The sequence below is a fragment of the Delphinapterus leucas genome, chromosome 12 (assembly GCF_059928025.1).
Source record: "Delphinapterus leucas isolate spDelLeu-1000000601 "Yukka" chromosome 12, BTC_Dleu_Yukka2, whole genome shotgun sequence".
NCBI classification, from domain to species: domain Eukaryota; kingdom Metazoa; phylum Chordata; class Mammalia; order Artiodactyla; family Monodontidae; genus Delphinapterus; species Delphinapterus leucas.
In genome coordinates this window covers 88,796,781-88,811,744 of record NC_143140.1, presented here as the reverse complement: position 1 = coordinate 88,811,744, position 14,964 = coordinate 88,796,781, and the positions used below count along the sequence as shown (strand labels likewise).

General features: G+C 47.8%; 1 protein-coding gene across 1 annotated transcript in view; it reads right to left on the bottom strand.

Moving 5' to 3' along the window:
* IGF2R (insulin like growth factor 2 receptor) overlaps nt 1–14,964 on the bottom strand; it is a 110,275-nt gene that overhangs the window by 80,499 nt on the left and 14,812 nt on the right. The window contains exon 2 of the mRNA XM_022560660.3: nt 8,907–9,046. Within this exon, the coding sequence (XP_022416368.1) occupies nt 8,907–9,046 (140 nt within the window). The remainder of the gene's footprint in view (nt 1–8,906; nt 9,047–14,964) is intronic.

The following is a 14,964-nucleotide window of genomic DNA, read 5'->3' as shown; positions in this document are numbered from 1 at the left end:
TCAATATGATGGTAGTTGGCACAGGAACAAATAACTGACGAACAGACTGTAACAAAGATCAAGACACCAGAACAGAGAGCACACAGACATATCTATGAGTCAAACTTTGATACACAATAGAAGTAACATATCAGGTCAGTGAGCAAAGAGACTGTTCAATAAATGAAACTGGAAACAAAATGGCAATCCATACAGGAAAAAGGATAAAAACTGAATCCCTACCTACCACTGTATACAAAAATCAACTCTAAATGGATTAAAAGATGTAAACATCAGAAACCAAATTTTAACTCAGTAAAAGCTACTTATCTTTTAGATCTTAATGTAGGGAAATACTGAAGACTCAAAAGCATTAACTACAAAAAAAAATAATAACTGTGGCTTATTAAAAAGTTTATATTCATGAGAAAGTAGCTTAAGGAAAACTATTTAAGCTATTTTTAAAATATAGCTTAAAAAAGTTTAGAACAAGTTATAAACTAGGAGATACAAAGAGCTGGCAAAGAACTAGCATCAAGAAGATACATACTCACACACAAAAACAGAAGAAGTTTTTTTATAATTCTAGGAAATAAAATGAACGACGTATGACAGAGAGAACACGCTGAGAGGAGAGAGAAGGGAAAACCCACACCTAGTCACAGTATGGTGATTCTAATATCAAAGGCAAAGATAAAATTCTAAAGCTTATAGAGGGAAAGAATTGATCACATGCAATAGATAACTCAATATAAAATGGACAAGACATGATCAGACAGGAGAAAAACACCTTCATAAATAAAGAGATGTTCAACATCACTGGTGATCAAGACCATGCGGCTTACCAATTCCAGCCATTCTATCGACAAAAATTAAACACCAAATGTGGGAGAAGAGAAGATCCAGAGCTCTCCTGTGCTGCTGGCGGAAGTGTGAACTGGTACAACCACTACATAAGTGGGCACGGCACTGTGTCCTATCATTGAACATTCATGTACCCTACGGCCTAGCTACTCAACCTTAGATAAATACATGAGCAAAAGCCATAGACGTATACATGAAAAGAAACATGTGAAAGACCATCTCGTGTTCTTCACACTAGCAAAAACCTGGAAACAGGGACTCCCCTGGTGGTCCAGTGGTTAAGACCCTGCGCTCCCAACACAGGAGGCCCAGGTCCTATCCCTGGTCAGGGAACTAGATCCCGCATGCCGCGACTAAGACCCAGCGCAACCTAATTAATTAATTTCTTAAAAGCCTGGAAACAACTCAAATGCCCATCAGGAGAAGAGTGGACAAATTAACTTTGGTAGATCTACAATATTACGTAGGAATCAGAGGAATAAATCACAGTGAAAGATAATATAGTTGTCTTTCAACAATATAATATTGTTACCACTTAAGTCCCAAAAAATTACACACAGCGTGATACATACTTTCTATTAAGTAGAAAACACCACATACAGCCAGACATTTGAGAAAGAGAGAAAGACAGACAGACTCTGGGAAAGAGAGGAAAGAAGAAAGAAAATCATTCGCTCACAAGTACAGGATGTGAGCGAATGATTACCTCCAGTGAAGAGAAACAGGAGGAGGAAGACCACACAGACAGTGGTTATTGTCAAGGTCCTGGATTTTGTTAGAGAAGGGGTTCGTTGCACTATCCAAAACAACTAATTAAAAAACAGAAAGAGGTGACCTCACAGATTGATGATGAGTGCGTGTCATGACCTCAGGATTACAACTGGTCCAATTTGATAAATACACCAGAGATCTTTAAAAGAGACAGACAGTAGAAAGGGTAAAAATTAAGACGCCAATGCAGAGCGGATAATGGCTTTCAGACCCACAGCACCATACCAACAACAGTACAGCGGTTCTTTCTCCTGCCTGCCTACGTGATTCGGCCTGCCAGAATCGTCCTTCTCTGCCAGAAACTCCAGGGTTCTGTTTGAAAATCTTTTTTCGACTGCATAGGCGCAAAAGCCCTGAGGCGGCTGCGGGACCGAGGACAGCGCCCGTAGCCCCGCCCACAGTGGGCGTGCCTGGGACCGGGAGAGAGGGTGGGGCTTCGACGCGCCCTGCAGCGCTGCGCTCCGGGAGACACGGAGGGCGGGCTAGGCCGGTGGGAAGCGGCGCGCGCAGCGGCCAGGAGGGGGCGCTCCCAGGCTGCGGGTCCCCCACCTTGAAGACCCTCCCCCCACGCCTCCTGTCCCCCCACACGGCGGCCCCATCCGGCCCTGTGCCCAGAGCTCCTGGGGGCTCCTCATAACTGCTGGGTTCGCCCTGAAAAGAAAACGAGGAGGGCTCTGGCCTCAGGCCGGGAGGGATCCCGCCGACCTCTGCCACCGCGGCGCGGGGCACCGGCATCCCTCAGCGTCAGGCCCCATCGGCATCGCGCCCGCCTGTCCACCTTGCCTTCTTCCTCTGCCCGCTCCACCTGGCGGCCAGGACCGACTGCCGACCCCGGCACTCGGAGAGAGGCCGCAGTGCACCGCGGCAGTGAACCGCGGCAGACAACCGCGGCAACCGGCCAGCCTGGCCGTCCTCCCCGGACGAGGGCCGGGCGAGGACTGCGGGGCGGCGGCCAGCACGCCAGGCCCACGGCCAGCTCCCGAGGACGGCGCCAAATGGGCTGGGCCGCGCTCGCCGGGCCCGCCAGACCGCGCCGGGTCCTCCAGACCGCGCGCCGGGCCCGCCAGACCACGCTCTCCAGGCCGGGTCCGCCAGACCAGACCGCACTGGCGGGGCCCCACCAGACCAGACCGCGCCGGGTCCTCCAGGCCGCGCTCTCCAGGCCGGGTCCTCCAGACCAGGCTGCGCGCCCCAGGCCCGTCAGACCGCGGTCTCCAGGCCGGGCCCGCCAGACCAGGCCGCGCTCGCCCAGGCCCGCCAGGCCGCGCCGGGTCCTCCAGACCGCGCTCTCCAGGCCGGGTCCGCCAGACCGCGCTGGGTCCTCCAGACCGCGCGCTGGGCCCGCCAGACCGCGCGCTGGGTCCTCCAGACCGCGCGCTGGGCCCGCCGGACCGCGCCAGGCCCACCAGACCGCGCGCGCCAGGTCCTCCAGACCACGCTCTCCAGGCCGGGTCCGCCAGACCAGGCCGCGCTCGCTGGGCCCGCCAGACCAGCCCGAGCTCGCCGGGCCCGCCAGATCGCGCCGGGTCCTCCGGACCGCGCCAGGCCGTGCGCGCCAGGTCCTCCAGACCACGGTCTCCAGGCCGGGTCCTCCAAACCAGGCCACGCGCGCCGGGCCCACCAGACGGCGCTCTCCAGGCCGGGTCCGCCAGACCAGGCCGAGCTCTCCAAGCCAGGCCGCGCCGGGTCCTTCAGACCCTGCGCCCCGGGCCCGCCAGGCCGCGCTCACCAGGGCCCGCCAGGCCGCGCCGGGTCATCCAGACCGCGCTCTCCAGGCCGGGTCCGCCAGACCAGGCCGAGCTCGCCCGGGCCCACCAGACCAGACCGCACTGGCGAGGCCCCAGCAGACTAGACCGCGCCGGGTCCTCCAGGCCGCGCTCTCCAGGCCGGGTCCTCCAGACCAGGCCACGCACCCCGGGCCCGCCAGACCCGCCCGACCGCGGCCTCCAGGCCGGGCCCCCCAGACCGGGCCGCGCTCACCTGCGCCCGCCAGACCAAACCGCACTTGCCGAGCCCGCCAGGCCGTGGCGGGTCCGCCCGACCGCGGTCTCCAGGCCGGGGCCACCAGACCGCGCCGGGTCCGCCAGACCACGCGCTGGGCCCTCCAGACAGCGCTCTCCAGGCCGGGCCCTCCAGGCCGCGCTCGCCCGGGCCCGCCAGACCAGGCCGCGCTCACCCGGACCCGCCAGACCCGGCCACGCGCTACCGGCCAGGCCCCGGGAGGTCCTCCCGATCCTGCGCGCCAGGGCGCCCGACAGGCCACGCTCGCCCGCACCCGCCAGACCCGGCCACGCTCCGCAGCCCAGGCCGCGCCGGGTCCTCCCGACCCTGCGCGCCAGGCCCGCCCGGCCGCACTCGCCCGCGCCCGCCAGCCCCGGCCACGCGCTGCCAGCCAGGCCGCGCCGGGTCCTGCAGACCCTGCGCGCCAGGCCGCGCTCACCAGAGCCCGCCCGACCAGGCCGCGCTCCGGGCCTGCCAGGCCTCGCCTGCCACCCTCGCCGTCCGCGGCCGAGCCCAGCCGAGCTCGCAACCCGGCCTCGCTGAGGCTGCCGAGCCTGGCAATCGCGCCTCCACCTGCTGCCTCGGGGCCCAGCTCGCGGCCGCCGGGCCTCCTCAGCACCTCGCTCAGAGCCTGCCAGCCAGGCCGCCAGCCCTCTCCGTGCTAGTCTCCGATGTGCTCCAGCAAGGAAGGCCTCCCTCGCTGTCCACTCTCCCTTCTCTATTGTACCGTGTCTTTCGACGTGTGCTGTTCAGGTGTTATTTCACCAAATTAAGAGTCCCTTCCCTCTGTCCAACTTTCCCCTACAGCTACTGCCTCACTTTTCCGCTCCTCTTTATATGAACACTCTGAGATTTCTACTCTCGCTTCTACCAGACACTCCCCTCCCCTTGTCCCCTGCACTGGCTGTTCCCCCAGAGCCACGTGACCCACGGCTTTTCGGCTTCAAGTCTTTGCTCAAATGTCACTTTCTCAGCGACACTTACCCCACTGAATATTCCTGAACACACACTCCTGAGACCCCCAGCACTCCTGACACCCCTTCCTTTTCTTTTTTACAGCATTCATCACAGTCTGATATACCACTGAGCCATTGTTTGTTCTTGTCTGTCTCCCACTCCACTAGAATGTAAGCTCCATGAGAAAAGGGATCTTTGTCTGTTTTGGTGACTGATTCAAATATTTGTTACAAATAAATAAATGAATATTAAGTGTTGGCTGTTTTAAAAATATTTATATATACATATATCTGTCATGGTGTGATTTAACCAAGTAAATCAATAAAATACACTAACATTTATTGAACTATCCCCATAGTTAGGCTGTTTCAGCATATTTGCCACCATTACCAATGCTCCAAGTAATTTTTTTGTACAAAAATCTATGTACAGTATTAATTCCTCCATTGTTGGTAAGATTACAAAAGTACATTACAGGAATCTAAGTTTTTAAATTTGATGGACAATGCCAGACAACCAGGAGAGACTATAAATGAGATGAAAACATGAGTTATACCTAAAAATCAACCAGATATCATCTTAAATATCCAACAGAATTATATAATTTTAGAAAATTAAAGATACAAGAGGAAAAGGTATTTTCACATGTTAATAGAGACACAAAATTGAATCTAGCGATCAACCTGGATAGCTGTTGTAGATTTCTGTGAGTGCACACAAGAATCAGACAGTAAGTATCACCTGAAGTCAAGGGTCAGGCTCCTTAAGAGTAAATGAAGTCACATGACCAGCAACTACAACTGAATTCACTCTACCCTACACCCAGGTCACCTATAAAAAAGCCAGGCAGCATCCCAGGCTTTGGTGGCGAGTAACCTCACGTAACATCCTTCCTTAGTGGGTCTGCTACCTCGGTTAAATGGGCTGGTAACAGCCTTCATGAAGTGGACACCTAGTTTTTAACCCCCAGAAAGATTAATTAAATGAAAACCATGGTATTAATATTTAGGATTTTAGGAGGAATGTGAACATATTCAGTATTTTTACATACTTGCAATGTCTAATTTTATAACTAATTCAAAGGTTATAACTAAGCAATTGATTTAGAATTGTGACAGTATTTGAACAACTAAGAGAACTTCAGGTTTATCATATTTCTACATTTAAACTATTAAATTTTTAAGAATTATTATTAGTCCTTAAGTTTTTACTGTCAGATCAGACATCTGAGGTACTTTAAAGAGAAATCAAATATATAAAATGTATAAATCACTTTAAAATGTGAAGATGATTCAACTCGGTTGTAAATGGAACCAAATGGTTGTTCACAGACCCCATATAAATGCCTGCTAAACTCTGTTAGATTTATACATGTAACAATATAATATCCTTGGCCTAAGGAAGAACACAGGATTTTTTATCAAAAATAATGTAATATTATTTAAACCAAAGTTGAGGTCTTAATATTTGTTTCTAAGTACAAAAACTGCCCTTGCGGGCACTATAAAACTCACATCAACAACGATCTTCCCAGAAGGGTTACAGACAACCATCTTCCTATAGCAATGTATGAATGTGCCCGCTTCTAGGCTCCTTGCCAGTAGTCCACGATTCAACCATTTAAACTTCTGCCAATGTGACTGAAGGAAAACTAGATTTCATTATTGCTTTGATTTGCATTTACGCCTGGCTTACTAATGAAGCTGAATTGACCATCTGGATTTCTTCTTTTGTGAATTGCCTGTTCTTAGACTTTGCCATTTTTCTACTGGGTTGTTTTTCTTACCATTTATTAAGAGAAATTCCTACCTCCTCCAGATTAAGTTTCTATGTTACTAGGTTTTTCCCAATGTTCTACTGTCTTTTTACTTTTAATTTTAACTAATCCATAATTTCTGTTACACAATATGAAGGAGAGGTCTAACGTTGTTTCCTAACAGATAAACAGCTTAATTACATACAAATTTTAGGTTATACGTTAAGTTCTCGTATGTATTTCGATCTATTGTTAAACTAACTCTTCTGTTCCTCTGATCTGCTCCAGTTTTTGTGGCTATTTTCAAAATTCACATTTTTTTTCCTTTCTAGGAAGTTCATGTTAGTTTCCAGCTGTCCTCTAAGAGCCAGGAGTTCAGGTTACCCACCGTAGTTCCCATATTAGCTCTACAACTGTCTGATGTGGCCCTCTGACTAGCAGAACAAGAACCCTGAATAAATCGACAGGCTCTGCAGCTGGCCTGCCAGCATTCAAATCCATAACCATGCAACCTCTGGCAAGCTGCTTATCCATTTAATGCTTCAGTTTCTTCATTTATAAAATGAGGGAAATGAGGTCATCTACTGCAAAAGTTGTTGAATGAATTAAATGAGATAGTCTACTTAAAAACGTAACACCTGGCATGTAAGTGCACACCAAATTTCGTTATTATTTAGTTATAAAACTAAATTTACAATAACAAATTTAGTTATTTCTACCGTACAACACCAATTAGCGAAATTAGATCAGATTCAAGATTATCTGTGATAATGTTAATGTCACTCTCATCCCTTCATAGTAATGTACTTTCCTGAGTTGGAGGACAGGGTAATAACCACTAGTGCTGAAAGTACACATCATCTAGCATACCATTCTCTCCCTCAGGGAGTTTGAGGCCCTAGGAAAAGTATGTCATGTGTGTCTGGGGGTAAAATGAGATTAGAAACAGCTGGTTTATATCATCATCAACTAGTAACAATTCATCTTTTTAACTCTCCCTTTTAACCAACCTTTCCTAGTCCATCAGGCCCAGCTTTCTAAAAACACATTCTATCAGATTACCTCCCCCATTATCATCACAAAGAACCTATAACAGATCCACTACCTACCCCAGAAAACATCAACTCTCCTGCCTGGCCTTCAAAGTTGACCTGACTTGGTCATTCTCAAATTTTGTGCCAACCTCACAAATCACCCTCCTAGTGACTTGTGTGCATCTGGTATACATCTATGTTACATTACACTATACTGCACTACCACAAACTAGAAGACACACTTTCATTAGCCAAAAATGCTATAGCCAAGTATTATAATAAAGTCAAGAGGAAAACTACTTTTCCTCTTTCTGAAAACCTAAGTAACACTGGCCAACAGGCCCACTTGTGGCCTCTCTCTCTGAATGGTCAAAAGATCCCAACCAGGAAACTGGTGATCTCATTTCCAAGTTTTTTAAGTATATCACAAAGTAATAAAATTTGGTCCAAGAATTCAGAACAACCTGGTGCTTTCTCAGATCTCTACCCAGGGCCGCAAATCCCTCTTACCAGCGTTTTCAATCTAAACCGTCTCCGTGCTGGAAGAGAGGGAAATCAAACACACGCTGGACCTGACCAGGAGACCTCCCAGACCTCGCTCTTCTTACTCTAAACCATTACTTTCTAAAAAGCCCTTTTTAACTGTGCTTAGGAATTTCCATTCAAGATGAGAGATGGAGCTACCAAAGTAAGCTGCCCCTCCCAACTCCAAAAACCTACTGAGTTCCCCCTCTTCTCACTGCTACACTGTCCCCGGTCACACGCTGTCTCCACTTCATGACTGACCCTCACCATCAGACCTCACCATTGAAAACGCCTTGGTCAAAAGGCCACCACCCACCGACATCCATGACATCACATCCAAGGATGGCACTGGCTGCTTTTATGTCTGCCCTACGTCTCTTTAGGCATCTGCCCCTTTCCCACTCCATGTAACTTGGTAGGGCTGTCAACCACTTGGATTACCCTGCCAAAGGAAAGGGATACTGACCAAAAAAAGAGGGCTTTGGGGGAAATGAAATGAGACCTACCTAGGAAAGAAAGGTTTGTGCTTTTTCCTCTGGGATGGGCGGTCCTTAGGGCTATTTAATTTTTAATGTAAGCCCAAAACCAGTGACCGTCTTTGACCCCACGTGAATACAGACTGCCTGAGACTCAAACCACCACAGAAGAAGGCAGAAAGATATAAGGGGGAAGGGATCTAGGTACTAGAGGAAATGAGGTGAAACAGGGAGAAAAGTAAGGACGGGGTTTAAGAAAAACATGAGGAGGCAGATCCATGGAGAAAACATCCTTCTATATCAATAAACAACAACGTGCGTAATTCTTCACAATGATTGCATAGTATCCGCTAGATGGGAGTAACCTAATCTGGTCTCAAATTGGACGTTTAAATTGTTACCACTTTTAACTCCTATAAAGCATAAAATGTATATTATGTATCATAAGCATATATAATTGTATGGACAGCTGTATATACATAGAGTCATTTTTGCAAAATTGGGATCCTGCACATCCAGTAATTTAAGGGTAGTTTTACTTACCCACGGAATGAAAGCTGTTTGTCTTCAAGTCGTGCATACAAACAGCACTTGATGTTCCACACTGGGCAATATTCACATTTCCACAGATGTTGATTTTATAAAGCATGTTATTTCTGGTATCAACAGCTTCCCATGTATAACTAGAAAGGAAGAAAAGCAATTTGTCACTGTCACTGATCTGCCAATAATTAAACTTCTCTCTAGTTTCATATTCAAGCCACAGTTGCTTAAGATTACCATAACCCAGAAGACACACTTTCATTAGCCAAAAATACTAAAGTCAAACTATGTTAAGTTGAATAGAAGCCAGGGCAGAAACCACTAAATACCACCTCACTCTGGTTCAATCCACCCTGAAGCAGCCTCAAGACTCCATGAACATTGAAATACTTAAAATTCTACCATTAATTTAAGAATAGCAGCTCAGATGTGTAAGTCACTGCTCAAGAATCATGTTGAATTTTAAGACAGTGACCTTTCCAACCACACTGGAATGCTGAAAAGCCAGATGATTGTTTTTAACTTCATCTTAGTTAAAAACTAGTTATGGCATGAAAGACAGTTCTAGTTCTGGTTTTACTTTTTACAGCTACAGTTCAGATCTGAACTGACAAGGTGAAGCTGTGCCATGAGGCAACTGATCCAAAATCAGACAAAATTGACTTTAGGTTGATTCAATGTTATCAAGCATTTTACATGCATTAAAACGTGCTGTCTGGGGCTTCCCTTGTGGCGCAGTGGTTGAGAGTCCCCCTGCCGATGCAGGGGACACGGGTTCGTGCCCCGGTCCGGGAAGATCCCACATGTCGCAGACCGGCTGGGCCCGTGAGCCATGGCCGCTGAGCCTGCACGTCTGGAGCCTGTGCTCCGCAACGGGAAAGGCCACAACAGTGAGAGGCCTGCGTACCGCAAAAAAAAAAAAAAAAAAAAAAACTTGCTGTCTGTTCAAACCTCTGGCAAAGTAGATACTGAGCAAACTGCCCATGAACCAAAATGCACACTTGGGACAAAACACAGTTGACCCTTGAACAACATGGGTTTGAACTGCATGGGTCCACTTAATATGTGTATTTTTTCCCCTAAGTACTGTACTGCCATATACCGAACTACATGATCCACGGTTGGCTGAATCCACAGAAGCCAACTGCGGATACAGAGGGCGAGCTGTAAAGTTATATGCGAATTTTCGACGGGGGTGGGCAGGGTAGGGGGGTGGCACTCCTAACACCCACACTGTTCAAGGGTCAATGATAATGCTCTGTCAGTCCTGTCATAAAAATTATTCTCAATTCTCCACTCTTCCCAGGGAAAATGTTGTGTCCATTTTGTAAAACTTCCTCAGCAAGGGTAGACAGGAAATGAGGAAAGAAAATAAAAAGTCCCCCGCAAAACGCAAGGATACATTCATGCAACAGTATTGTTGAAAGGAAGATAAGTCAAATCAGACTTGCTTCGGCTAGGCCTATCCTGGAATTGTGGAGGGCCTGGGTGTGAGACCCTGAGGTTGCTAAACCCTAAGAGCCTGTGTGTGTGTCAGGAGTACCCAAAGCAGTACCAGCTGGATGAGAGAATGCACTCCCCAGGAGTCCACTTACCACAGCGGAGACAAAACACCAGGCAACACACCCCTCCCTGACCAGAGCCCGCCTCCCCAGAGCCCCGCCCAGCAATGGAGGAGCCCTAACCCAGGGTTACTGGCAGGCAAGGAGCCAAGCATTCTCCTGAACCCAGGTCTGGGGACCCATCAATTCCACCTGCTAGGAAGCCAAGGACCTGGGCACAGTCAGCACGCAGGCAGGGCTGCAGAATGCTCCCCTGGGAGTTCTGACAGCCTCTGAAGTGCAAGAAACCTGAAAAACAGGCTGGGCTGCTTTGGTGAGGGCCCAGCTGGGCTCAAAAGCAGTTACCACTGAACGCAGCTTCTTCATCGGTAACACCTTAGAGATACCTCCCAGAGTCAGGAGAGTTACATGGCCCGAGAAAATGACCCAAATAATACCAGGCACAAGAAAATCAGCCATCAAGGCCTGTTTCTTTTGACCTTCACTAACCTTCATTCATTTCCCGTCACAAGATATTTTCTGAAGTACTTAGTGAGGAGTACAGCGATGATCAAACAACAATCAGACCAAAAAACCCCTGCCCTCCTGGAGTGTATATTCCAGGGGAGGACAGAAAATAACCAGGTAAAGAAATACACAGGAAAATTCCATCTCCTAACACCAGCATGCTTTTACGAAAACAAAATAGCAGAATGTGATAGGAAATGACCGAGTAGTTACTTAATGTCATTGGGGAAGTCTTTTGAGATCATACTCACCCTGGGGCTTGAATGACAAAGAGCAACCCAGGGGGAGATGTGGTGGGCAGAATATCCAGCAGACTTACTAGTCCTTTTGAGGTCCTGAGGCAGGAATAAACTTAGCATGTGGATGGAAAAGAAAGGAAGGCCCTGTGGCTGGAGCAAGGTGGATAGAGAGACCAGGAGAAGATGACGTCCAGGAGATGGGGACAGCTGGTCACACAGATTAAAGGAAGCAGTTTTGATTTTGTACTTGAAGCAAAGAAAGGCCACTCAAAGACCCACTCTGTGGATCTTTCCTTAAAAATTTAAGCTAGGGTTTTCATGGGCAGAGTATCAGTAAACTTTTCTATTAATTACAGTTAATTAAGGAAAATCGTGAATCTCTTACTCAGGACCCCTAAGTTTTTCCAGGATAGCAGACATCAGATGTAAAGCCAAATTTAAAGCAATGGCATCATTAAAGTGTTCCAGAATCCTAAGAACATGAGAGGTGTGTGAAGGTATTTGAGAATGAGTGAATGAGTAGGAATCAACTCCAAAGACATCCATGTGGTTACTGAAAATGCTACGCTTTTCTTAAAACAGAAACCCACTGCTGTTTTTGCAGAGGTGATAGTTAAATAAGCTAGATGGAAAGTGCCTGTGTTTGTGGAGCAGAAAAGAGATGGAAGAGTAAAATGCGGGATGTTGTCCTGATTATCTGGAAAGCAGCGTTCCTAGGAAGAAAGACGTTGCTCTAGTCAACTACATTTCTTTTCTCTATTTGTATCTCATCATATTTGCTTTCTGTCAAGATTTATCAAAATGATAAGCGGTGGGCCTCCCTGGTGGTACAGTGGTTGAGAGTCTGCCTGCCGATGCAGGGGACACGGGTTCGTGCCCTGGTCCGGGAAGATACCACATGCCGTGGAGCGGCTGGGCCCGGGAGCCATGGCCGCTGAGCCTGTGTGTCCGGAGCCTGTGCTCCGCAACGGGAGAGGCCGCAACAGTGAGAGGCCCACGTACCGGGAAAAAAAACAAAAAAATGATAAGCGGTTATCAGATTAAGGGGTGAGGACCCTGTGAAAGTACGTGAGTGCTGGGTTTCTTCAGGACTTTCATTTAACCACGCACCACAGGGCAGCAACTCACAAATCCAAACTGCAGCACCTGGGCAAAGAGTCCTTAGTCATCTCCCTTAAACCTGGAGAAAGGGCATCTGCAGGCTGTCAGGGCTTGAAACGCTTGGATTCCAATGGATGTGTTTTGCTTTAAAACAGATACACATGCCCAGTGCCTTGTATCAACAGGAGCTCAGGGATAATCATTCCGTTGAAATCATCGATCTGAAAACTCATGGAGCATACTCCCAAAACTACAGTGTATCCTATGCCCCCAGTTAGATTCAAGTATCATCTAGATAAGCTTTCGCTAGTAGGAAATATTTTTTAAAGATGACTTCATTAAACTTGAAAATCACAGAAATATCTGATAGCACTTTTTAAGAAAATTACATGTTTGGAACTAGATGATCCTACACTCCTTGCCAGATTGAAGGCCACATTACCAGAATGGCCTAGGCTGAAACCATTCTTTAAATTTATGCTGAAGTTTTAAAGCACCATGATCATATTCTAGAACCAGAGAATGGCTTCAGAAATAAAAGTTCATAGACTAAATAACATTTAATGATACATTTAATGAATAATAATCTTTTGTCCAAAAGTTTTCCACTAGAAAATTCTCTGCGATAAAGTGAACATGTACAGCCAAAATGAGGAAACCCAACAGTATGATTTATTTAAGAGCCAAGCAACTGAGACTGTTCAGCTGAGATTCCCAGGGAAGTCTATATTCTAAACTAAGCTATTTGGACTTACACAAATAAAGAGGAAAAAAAAAACTAACAGGAAAAAATGAGACCAACATATTAGACCAAAGAGAAAACTAAGCTGTAATATTAAAATTTTAAACTTTTAGCAGGAAACAAACGGTGGAATAAAATACCTGCAAGTTGTGTGGAAATGTAGCCTTCGTTCAGAGATACACACACACACACACACACACACACACACACACACACACACACACACGAATGTTTTAAATACATCTGTGCTACAAGCACCTCCTGCAGCAGGATAGGTATGAAAGCCCAGTGGGCATTTTCATGAAACTCTGACATTCATATCAGGTCAAGTCTTCTTCTAAAACACACCGTGGTTCTATGCCGTCCTCCATCTCACCTGTGAGAAACAGGATGCAAAGAGGTGGCGCAGAAGAACCACGAAGGCCGGAGGAAGCGGGTGGTCCCCGGGGAGCATCACCCAGAAGCCCCGCCCACTTCCAAGTCTTGCAAAATTCAGTTCATACCCTCTGAGGAGGCAGCCTAATCCCGGTTAGAAATGTTCCTCCGGACACAAAACCACCTGTGTTAGAACCCTGGCTTCGAAAATCAGCAAAAGCAAGCAAAATCCTTGCCATTCTTACCTCATTTTCCAGAGTATAACATGCTGCTAGCCAATGTCCCCCTCGCCCTCTTAAAAACTCCAAATTCATTTCAAAGCAAACCTGACGATTAGACACACGGGTACGCATGCAATGCCCCCCGGACCACGTGCGCTAGTCCCTGCTGCATCCTTAGCTCTGATGCCAGCCCTCCTGGCATTTCCCACCACCCATCACTAGATCTTCTTAGGTGTCTGGCATCCCCAACTGCCCCGTGGCTCTGGACAGGAGTGTCCTCTGCCCCAGAATGACATATGGACATATATATGGACAGAATCAATATATGCTGGCAGGTTGGGAAGGAAGCCGGTCAGTGAACTAAGAACGCGTCACAGCAAACTCTCAACCACAGGCGCTGACGGCCACTCAGCAAGCCATCCAAGCACCACACGCCATTAATCAACTCTCCCGAATTCCTCTGCTTCAGAGCCAGAGACTCCAAGGCTCAGAGACTTGAAGCTCCTTGCCCAACATCACCCAAGTATGAAATGACAAGGCCAGGCTTATGCCAGGCCTGTCTCAGCCCCACGGGCCAGCGCTTACACTAAGGTAAACTGCCTCATTTACTTTCAATTTTTTTACTTTTTTTTTTTTAACTTTTCAGAAAATATTTACTTTCAATTATAACACTGAAGCTGGCAAACCATTCCAGGAAACTTCACAATTTAAATCTTGTCACAATAGATGCCCCTAAAATGGCAGATCCAGGGGCTTCTCTGGTGGCACAGTGGTTAAGAATCCGCCTGTCAATGCAGGGGACACGGGTTCGAGCCCTGATCCAGGAAGATCCCACATGACGTGCAGCAACTAAGCCCGTGCACCACAACTACTGAGCCTGCGCTCTAGAGCCCGCGAGCCACAACTACTGAGCCTATGCTCTAGAGCCCGTGAGCCGCAACTACTGAGCCCACGTGCTGCAACTACTGACGCCTGCGTGTCTACAGCCCATGCTCCACAACAAGAGAAGAGACAGGCTGTGACCTTTGTGAAGATCCAGGCTACCCTATGTGAAACTGATCAACAGATGAGACACCTTTCTGAGCTCAAGTTCTTGCCTAAATTTTCAACTTCTGCTACTATTTCCCCCCCATCCCGTCCAGTTCTGCTTCCTCTTTTGCACAGTCTGAATTGCCACACACCAGAGGCACTGCCTTCAGCAACCTATTTCCCTCACCCAACTGGTTTCCATGGAAAGAATATCAATTCCCTCAGCCCCCTCCTCCCCATGGGCTGCCCTCACCTCACTTTTGTATCCAGGCCAGTTGAGGA